Below are 9,784 nucleotides of genomic sequence, written 5' to 3'. Positions count from 1 at the left end.
GTCCGGGAGTCGGAAGGGGGAGGGGAAAGGGAGGAGGCAGCCGAGGAATTGTTTTTTTCTCTCGCCCCGCCCTCGCCGGGGCGGCCAATGGCGATGGGCTCCTTCCCCACGAGTCTCGCCCAGCTCCTTGGACTCAGCCAATGAGCGATGGAAGCGGCTCCGAGGGGGCGGGCCCGGGAGGCTGTGCGTGTCTTGTGAGAGCTCTTGAACCAAGTCAGAGAGCTAGAGTCGGCTGGGCGGCTGGAAACGGTGGCCGCCGCCGGTGACTCAGGGAGGCGGGAGGCGGGGTAAGAGCGCCGCGGCCTCGGCTGAGGGGAGCGGAGGAAGAAAGGTGAAGGCGCCAAGCCCGCGGCCCCGCCGCCCCCGCGCCGCGGCGCAGGCTGGGGGTCTGCGGCCGAGTAGAAGGGTGTCGGGGCGGGGCGGCGGGGCAAGTGCGGAACGGCGGGCTCGTCCCTCCCGCGGGGCTGCCCGGGGCGGGGACCCGGCCGCCTGGGACGGGCCCTCTGCTTCGGGGCCTTTTCTTTTCCGGGGTGAGGGGCGAACACTTTGAAATCCACTTAAGCCACAAATAATTCTCCCCTCACTCTGTCTGCGTTTAGGTTTCAGGTTTTGAAAAAGCGAAACTTGGGAGAGCCAGGGTCACGCGACGCTTGGGCCAGTGTTTGCGGTGGGGGAGGGATCGGGGGGCGGGGAGGGCGCGGGTGGAGAGATCGGGTGCGGGGTCCTCCGTCTCACCCGCCGCCGCCGGGGGTCCCCTCCTCCGATCGGGATTAGGACCCTTTCCTCCGCCCTGGCCTCCCCCACCGACCTCTCTTCACGGCCCCCTCCCGCCGGCCGCCCCCGTTGCATTTTGTTTTTGTGTTTTTGCAGGGAGGAGCCCTTCCTGCAGCGTGGAAACCATGGTGCTCACGCTCGGAGAAAGTTGGCCAGTATTGGTAGGGAAGCGATTCCTCAGTCTGTCCGCAGCCGACGGCAGCGACGGCGGCCACGACAGCTGGGACTTGGAGCGCGTCGCCGAGTGGCCCTGGCTCTCCGGGACCATTCGAGCCGTCTCCCACACCGACGTTACTAAGAAGGATCTGAAGGTAAAACCGGCTCCCGGGCCTCGGCAGTCGGACGTTTCCTAGTTACCTTGGTAACGAGACAGCCAGCAACCCTCCCTCCCCTTTTCTGAAAAGGCGACCAGAAAGTTGGCATCTGATCTGAAGGTGCAGAAAAGTAGACCTTGAAAGTCTTTGAAATGGTGTGTAGAGCGAGGTGTGTTTGGCCTAGAGTTGCCCGTGTTTAATAATGGGCTTAGGGTTACTCAGACATGATTAGTTATTGCACGCGCTGTGCCTCATTAGGGCTGTACGATGATTTCTCCGAAGGGGGAGTGTTGTTAATATTAAGTTGGGCAAGTGGGTGACGTTTGGAATCATTGAGAATTGAGCGCTAGTGCTCAGAAGTGCTTTCAGTCGGGTTTTTTGTTTGTTCCTTCTAATTTCTTCACCCAACTTCTTAAACTTTCAGACTTAGAAGTGTGAGTGTAGAGGAAGGAGCTTAATTCTCTTCAGTATATTAAGGTGGGTATTTGTCCGTATTTGGTGGGTCAGGGCAGGAGTGGGTTCCTGGTTGTCTCTGATGAGTCTGTGAGTGGGTGTGGGATATGACCATATATGGAGGGCTGGGGTGGAGCTGCCCCTTATATGGTGTGTTGGAGGGATGGCTTAGAAATATTCCATTTGGGTGTTTGTGGGGAGGGAGAGAAATGGGAACAAGTGCGGCCAGTGATTTTTAATCAGAATGACACGCAGAACCTTTTTCAGTTAGATCTTTTCAAAAAGAGATGAATTCTGATCGTACTCCCTAATAGAAGTATTGGTGTGAAAGGATTGTGTGGAAACTACCAGTGAGGAAGCCATTGTACCAACAAAGACTCCTTTGTGCAAAAATAACTGAAAAAAGGTCCCCAACAAAGACTCCGAAGTGGTGATAACTTGAAGGAAGCTTGTCAGAACAGAAGAGTTTTCCATCCTGGGTAACGGATATGTTTCAGTATCTTCACTTGGTCATTATCTTTGCTTTTTCTTGAAAACTGCTCAAATAAGGGAAGCAAGTTTTCGCATTGGCAGTTGAATATATGTTGATTGCTGAAACACTGTTCAAGGAATTGGCATAACCTGTGTTCTGACCCAGAAAGTTTTGACCCTTGAGCCCACCTTCTTAATCATCGTGCTCCCTGATCAGAGGCTCTGCCACCAGAGGACTCCTGTCATACACTGTGAAATTTGGTTTCACTCCTAGCAAGGTGCGTTTTGATGTTTACAGAAAGAAGGTAATGTGGTACAGCCTATTTGCTTAGGCTAATAATCTTTCTCAATAAAATGGGCTTTGTGTAGTAGATTTCAGTCATAGTTGTGGCGCTTTATTTTACGTGCCAAGTAAAATTCTCTCTAGTGCATTTGTTTTTACCCGATTTGAGTGGAAATAAGATTAATCCTTACAGTCTTTAGTTCTTTGGCAGATGATGAGAGAGTAGGTGTTTCCTTACTCAGCAGTGATTGCGGACCTGTTGGGTTAGGAAGGGAATCTAGGAGGTCCTTTATGTGTGTTCTTTTTAATCTCCACATCTCCCCCACACCCAGCCTTTGAAGTGGTGGTGATATCTTCATTTTCAGAATAAAGAAATAGATTTAGGAAGGGAAATCTTGTCTAGACTTGCATAGTTGGCTATGTGTGTCTTCCACTGCACTAAGGTGCCTAACCTGGAGACGACGGGGATTTTAATTCAAGAACAATTTTGACTATAGTGGATTTTTTGCTTTACCTACAGACTTCACAACTCAGCCCTCATGTAAGAAATCTACTCAGTGTCTCTTTTCCAATCATGATTTATTGCTGCATTCCTTAATTGAGTAGCAGATAAAGTAATTGGTTTAAGTTTAAGGGCATGTTGTGTTAGCAAAAACACAGTTTTTGAAACATTGAAACCAATTGTGTTTGGCGGGATGCAGGCAGGAACTGAGTAACTAAGACAATGCCTAAGACCTGGGCTTAGGGATATTGAGTTTTTGGGGGTGGGTTGGGGGACTGCAATGAATATGAATGAATGAAATTCAAGTAGTGTGCAACTGTTTTAGTACTGATAGAAGTACAAGTCTGTCTAGACTGACTTGCTTCCTTAGTTGAGGTTGAAATTAATGAGACCAAGGCTTGTTAACTTTGTTTCACCTAGAGAAAGACTTTGTAACAAAGTCACTTACTCAGATACAATGTCTAGTAGTTGATTACAAAGAAGTTAGGTGAAGACATAATAGATACTTATCATGCAGTAAATATTTTCATTTAATCCTCACAAAAATCCTAGATAGTAAACCACATTTTTTAGTGTTAGAAATTGAGGCTTAAACAAGTTAAATAACTTGACCAAGTTTGTCTCCAGATCTTAAACACTAGGCTTTAATAAGAGTGAGGTTAGAGCAACTCTCTTTTGCTGGGTTCAGTATCCCCAGCACTGAGAACATTGCTTGGCATGTAGTTTTTGCTAAAATATTTGAACAAATGAAGGAATCATAAAATTGTTACTTGTATATAGAAAAGCGGTTTAGAAATTATTTTCCGATGGAGCATTGGCATTCTCTTTAACTGGGATAACAACAGATCTTAATTAGGTGTGATTATAAGTACTTCTTTAACCTTATTTTTATGCTACTCTGTTTGAGTGTGAGGCAGATTGCTTCCTAACTGGCTTTATTCCTTATGCATGCTGGGAATGCCTTCCTTACCCAACTTGTTTGTCTAGGTTTTTTCCTTGCTTTGAACCTACTTTTTCCTTGAGTCTTCTGCCCCTTCTTAGTTCTTTGGGATGTCCTTAGCAGATGAGTAGTATTTGCCAACTATATGTACCATTTCCTGCTGTTAAAGCCCTTTTTGGCAATTGGATGCCTTGACCAATCAATGCCTAGTTTTTTCATCCTTGCATACAGTTGAAACTTGAATGTTGGTGGATTCTGTTGACAGTCAACCCATGTAAAATGAGAAACTCTTAGCACAGTGTAATAAAAACTGTTTACCCCTATAAATGAATGCTAGACTCTGGGATTTTAGATAAGAGTCTAGGTGTAAGAAGACATAAATAGAAGCATAATGAATTAATTCCTAATTTGTGAAGTAGTGAAATAAGTGGTATTCTGTACCGTAGTACTGGGCATAGAGTAGATATGTCATTAAAAACTTCGTGATTAAAAACCATGACATTGTGTAAGTGCCTACTTTTAAACTTGGAAACACTTTAGTTGGCCATTCTGATAGTTTTCATAATCATATACTTAGGTAAGATTAGTGTATACTAAAAGTGGAGGTTTTGAGGTTGGCTTGATTAGATAATATTAATTCATATATCTTAAAGCAAAGAGATTTATCCATCTGGGAAGAACAGCTTGAAATAATTAACTTGAAATATCCAACATCTGGTCAAGAAATTTTATAGGCTAATAGGCACGTATTTACAAAATGCCCTATTTTTTAAATAGGAAATTTGGAAATTATAGGTAGTAAGTTGTAATTAATAGGCCTTTTTCTGGCCTTTGGAGTCAGACAGCACAGATAACATCTCCTTTGTGGAGCAAGGGATTGTGGAGGAAAGAACACAATTTAGAATGAGAACTAGTATCTGTCACTTTGCAGGAGCTTGGTCAAATCACATTAGTTCCCCCTGAATTTGAATTCTTACCGTTGTTTTTTTTTAAATAGAAATTTCTGTAAAAGAGGCTTTTGGTGGGGGGGGGTGTCCTTATATATAGAACTTCAGACCTCAAGGCACAAATGAAAGATATGTGGTTATGATAAACAGGAAACTTTTAAAGAATGTTTAAGAAAGCTCACAACTTGTTGGTTTCATTATATTTTTTAAAAAGTCATCTTTTTAAATGTGAAGTTTTGACCAACACAACCTAATGCTTCAAAGTATTATTATTTATTTTTAAAGAACTAAACTTATTTATTTTATTTTACTTTTTTAAAACACTTTTATTATTTATTTATTTATTTATTTATGGCTGTGTTGGATCTTCGTTTCTGTGCGAGGGCTTTCTCTAGTTGTGGCAAGCGGGGGCCACTCTTCATCGCGGTGCGCGGGCCTCTCACTATCGCGGGCTCTCTTGTTGCAGAGCACAGGCTCCAGTCGTGCAGGCTCAGTAGTTGTGGCTCACGGGCCTAGTTGCTCCGCGGCATGTGGGATCTTCCCAGGCCAGGGCTTGAACCCGTGTCCCCTGCATTGGCAGGCAGATTCTTAACCACTGCGCCACCAGGGAAGCCCCAAACTTATTTATTTTTAAAGAACTAAACTTAATTTTCAGATTACTCAAAAATTGAGATATAGGGACTTCCCTGGTGGCACAGTGGTTAAGAATCCTCCTGCCAATGCAGGGGACACGGGTTCGAGCCCTGGTCCGGGAAGATCCCACATGCTGCAGAGCAACTGAGCCCGTGCGCCACAACTACTGAGCCTGCGCTCTAGAGCCTGTGAGCCACAAGTACTGAGCCCGTGTGCCACAACTCCTGAAGCCCGCGTGCCTAGAGCCCGTGCTCTGCAACAAGAGAAGCCACCACAGTGAGAAGCCCGCGCACTGCAACAAAGAGTAGCACCCGCTCGCTGCAACTAGAGAAAGCCTGTGCGCAGCAATGAAGACCCAATGCAGCCAAAAATAAATAATAAATAAATAAATTCATATTAAAAAAATTGAGATATAAAGAGGGACCTTGTCTAAAATTTGGTTTAGGGTTGATCATAAGCTTTATAGATAGCTTATAGATATGATAAGAACTGTGATATTGCATACATTTTGGGAAGCCACTTAAGATCTTAGATTACTTTTTTTCTCAGTAGATGTTAGATAATCATATTGAAGTCTTCCTCCTCCCATTCCTAACTGAAGAAGTGATACTCTGATAAATTAAGATTTGAATTACCACGGAGGTCTTAAAACTATCTAGTCTCCTTGCCAGATACTTAACATAAATTGCCTTTAAAATCTACCTAACAATTCAGTGAAGGGTGGGTGTTAGTACTTTCATTTTGAAGCTACCAGAACACAAGATTCAGAGAGCTTAGCTTCTTGACCTTGGTACAGTTAATTGGTTTCCTTTGTAATCCTACATATTTTATTTTATGCATGTAAAATCATTCTAAGAAAGCTTCAACATAGCTGGTATTTAAACCCAGATCTCTCTGGTTCTGATGTTGTAGATGTGCATTCCTCTTACACTACATTGATGGGAAAACTGTCATCCAAAGCTTAGTTGGGTTTGAGGTTGATGTGCTGTGGGGCAAAAAGACTAGGGGAGATGTCAGAGGACCTGGATTCTGTGGCTAGGCAAACAGAAAGGAAGATAGGCAGTCTCTGGAGCCCGATGTGAAGGACCACTGGTTGGTTATGGTGATGGATGGAATACACAGAACCAAGGTAGAGTACGCAGGGCCTTGTCACATAGTAGGTGCTTAACACATTTACACTTATTCTGTAATAACTGCAAGGTTAAAAGCCTGCCATACCAAGAAGATATGCAGCTTCTCAGGGGAAGTTGCCTGGGAAATTAGGGGTGCATATTTTGTGGTTGGGGGAGGATAGGATGGGTCTCAAATTATATTGATTTTAAAGATTGATAGTCTATAGCCATAAAACTGGAAAAGTTTGGGATTGAGGCTAGTGGTATATCAGTTGGGAACTTCCTGCCTTCCAAATGGATGAGAGAAACAAGGTAAGAGCCCAATTCAGAGAGAAATTTATTCATTCAACAAGTATTTGAGTACTGACTGATGAAATACATGGTAAGTAAAAGAAGACAGACTTTGACGGATTAGAGTTTTTAATATGTCAATCAGTTAACCATAAATAAATAATTCAAAATGTGGATTAGTGCTAGGAAGGAAGAGTACAGAGTTTTGAGTACAATTAGCAAGGGACTTCTCTTGGGAGAGAGGGGGGCTCTTTGGTAAGGGAAGGCTTCCTTGAGGAAAGGATTTTTGAATTGGGTTCTGATGAATAAATGGAAATTAAATAAACTTTTTTAAGTTAATGGTTGAAAAGGGAGATACGATTGTCTATGAAATTACGAAGTATTGATAGATTTATTCACTAATTCTTTGAAACCAGAAATGAGACATCACTCTATTAAGAGGAGAGCTTTTAAATCAAATTAAAATAGTGATTTTTACACTGAATATTGAGGGAGTTTATTATATCTCAGTTAAAACATAAGAAACATTTTAAAAGACTTAGAGTAAATTAAAGGGTAGCATATTCATAATGGGTTAAGGAAGCTAAGGTGTTTGGTACATTTATATGATTTTTAAGGTTTTGTGACTGATTCCTACTTATGGGTTACTGTCAGAGACCCACTTTTGGACTGAATTCTTTTTTTATGTTTTAAAATATCTGTACAAATTATAAGGGTTTTAACTTTAGGGCTAACAGGTATTTTGCAGATCAGAAGCAGAAAACTTCATAGTTACTTGGAAAATAGTATTTCAAAGGTAGTTTAATTTTCATGTAAGAAGTTAGAGGTAGTTTTGGAAAATTCTGGGGTCCTGCGTCAATTACTTGTTTCTGTATGTAGCAAAGTTGTCTTGGATTTCAAACTCTGAGATAAATTTCCCAGTTTATTCAACTCAAAGCGTTGAAAGTGCCTTGTGCTGAGTCCTGCTGCTACCAGAGGGATTTGGAAGCCAGTGGTGGATTGTGTTGATGGGCGGTCATCTTAAACTCACTGACAATGTCAACATAGAATTACAATGCCCTGCGAGAAGTACTTTGGGTTTCAGATTTCTGTCTTTCAATTCTCAAAGCTCTGATGTCTAATTAACATATGTAAAAACCTTCTATGTGGGGGTTCTTTTTTGTTAAGGCTTCCCAGAGGTTACTTTGAGGGCAGAGACTGGTCTCCATATCCCTTGACTCTGCTTCCCAAAGTGGTTTGGGAGCCAAAGCTTGTTGGTTAGGCTAACAGATCTGGTTAGTTTATTGTGGGTTTAGAAGGGAAGTAAGAGAGCAGGAGTCGGGGGCAGCATATTCAGATACAAGACTCGAGTAGAATGGTGAGGGTATAATTCAACTTAGGCATTTTTCATGTTTATTTTTGTTAATCAAGTCTGCTTTCCTTCAATTCTGTTTGTCTAGGTGTGTGTGGAGTTTGATGGGGAATCTTGGAGGAAGAGAAGATGGATAGACGTCTACAGCCTTCTAAGGAGAGCCTTTTTAGTGGAACATAACTTGGTTTTGGCTGAACGAAAGTCTCCTGAAGTTTCTGAGCGAATTGTTCAGTGGCCTGCGATAGTGAGTAAAACTCGGGCTTATTTGAACTCCTGAGAAGAGGGTATTTCACCCGTTATGAGTGAAACAGGGAAAATCTATACGTAATGCCTATATTTGGTCCTCTGGAAAATAATAGTACAGAGATATGACAGTGTAGAAGATTCAGAAAAACCCCCAGGACCTCCTGTCAGCCCTGCTAGGAGCCCTGCAACTCTGAGCCTTGACTTTCTTGGGCCTCAGTTTCTTCACTTGAAAAGTCGGGGGTGGAGGTCATGTGGGGAACGTCTAGGTCAGTGGTTAGAAACCAGCAGATATATACAGACATACAAATCTTTTTGGTTTGACCCTCACAGTGTTTTAAGAAAATCTAAATTAGTTGTCTACATTTAAAAAATGTAGAGAATGTCCTTAAAAATCTAGAGTTTCAGTTTTTCTTGGAAAAATGGCAAGATACGGCAACACTGGAGCCTCATAGCAATTCCTTATCGCAACAGTAGGCTGAAGCTGAAAAGTAGCTGTTGCCTGGCCCCTGTAAGGGTTTCCACTTTTGGTCTCATGATCTTTAAGGTTCCCTCTGGCTCATATTTCTTTGGCTTTAAAGATGCTAGCAGTCAGTATATGATTGTGCCATTTCCACACCATAAGTCTGGTGCAGTTAAAGGAAAATGGTGATCAGGAGAGGACAGTTCAGGCTATTTGAGACATGAGCTGGGGCTTGAAGGAGGAAGGGGCAGATTGGATAGCTGAAAGGCTGAGAGGATGATTGAAAGACTGACCAGCTTGTGAAGGGCCTGCATGCCCGTATGAGCAAAGTTAAGATTTTGCCCATGGGTGGGAAGAGCTGCTGGAGATTTTTGAGTGATGTCGGGTTTTGTTTGAAGTTGTAGTTTGCTCTTTGTATTTTTTCCCCCATCTGTTAAGAATTTGCTAAAAACATGGCCCTGTCTCCCCACAGAAATGTACATAAAGCAATATTTTGCATAAATTTGGGGAAAGCCATACATCTGTGGACCCAGACCTATATGTTAATGACTCTCAAATGTGTATCTCATTTAGATTATTGATTCTGGATAAAAATTACGTGCTCCTGTTGTGGTTGCATAAATAGTTATTATTGAGATACTGGTAGTAAATAAACAACTGAATGGCTTTATCTCTTTCCACGTGTATGGAAAATTGCCAGTCCCCATTTTCAGAATTATGCTGACACAGTTATGATGCCAAAACATTTTCTTTTGTTTCAGATGTACAGATCTCTGCTGGACAAAGCTGGTTTGGGATCCATAACGTCTATTCGCTTTTTAGGAGATCAACAAAGAGTATTTCTTTCTAAAGACCTTTTAAAGCCTATACAGGTAAAACACGGAAACAATATTAAACCCTAAAAATAGAAATACAGACTCCTTTGATATGAGAACTAACATATTGATGTTGGTTGCTCTAATCCAGATATCTAACAGAGAAAAGGACCCATCTTATGAGCAGCTAAG

At 42.5% G+C, this 9,784-nt stretch overlaps 1 protein-coding gene across 8 annotated transcripts in view; it reads left to right on the top strand.

Annotated features, from left to right (window-relative positions):
- The first annotated feature begins 217 nt into the window (after positions 1-217).
- KDM3A (lysine demethylase 3A) overlaps positions 218-9,784 on the top strand; it is a 54,720-nt gene continuing 45,153 nt past the window's right edge. For 5 of the 8 annotated variants that reach the window (XM_082357804.1, XM_082357803.1, XM_082357802.1 and 2 more), the window contains exons 1-4: positions 218-331; positions 871-1,085; positions 8,160-8,315; positions 9,539-9,649. In XM_082357804.1, the coding sequence (XP_082213930.1) occupies positions 900-1,085; positions 8,160-8,315; positions 9,539-9,649 (453 nt within the window). In that variant the 5' untranslated portion in view covers positions 218-331; positions 871-899. Of the gene's footprint in view, positions 332-356; positions 531-870; positions 1,086-1,512; positions 1,566-1,740; positions 2,291-8,159; positions 8,316-9,538; positions 9,650-9,784 lie in introns of those variants that run through there. The other 3 variants (XM_082357800.1, XM_082357805.1, XM_082357806.1) reach the window with 3 other exon arrangements.

The sequence above is a fragment of the Balaenoptera borealis genome (assembly GCF_965194805.1).
Source record: "Balaenoptera borealis genome assembly, chromosome: 15".
In the NCBI taxonomy this organism is placed as follows: domain Eukaryota; kingdom Metazoa; phylum Chordata; class Mammalia; order Artiodactyla; family Balaenopteridae; genus Balaenoptera; species Balaenoptera borealis.
This window is presented reverse-complemented; position numbering and strand designations above follow the sequence as displayed.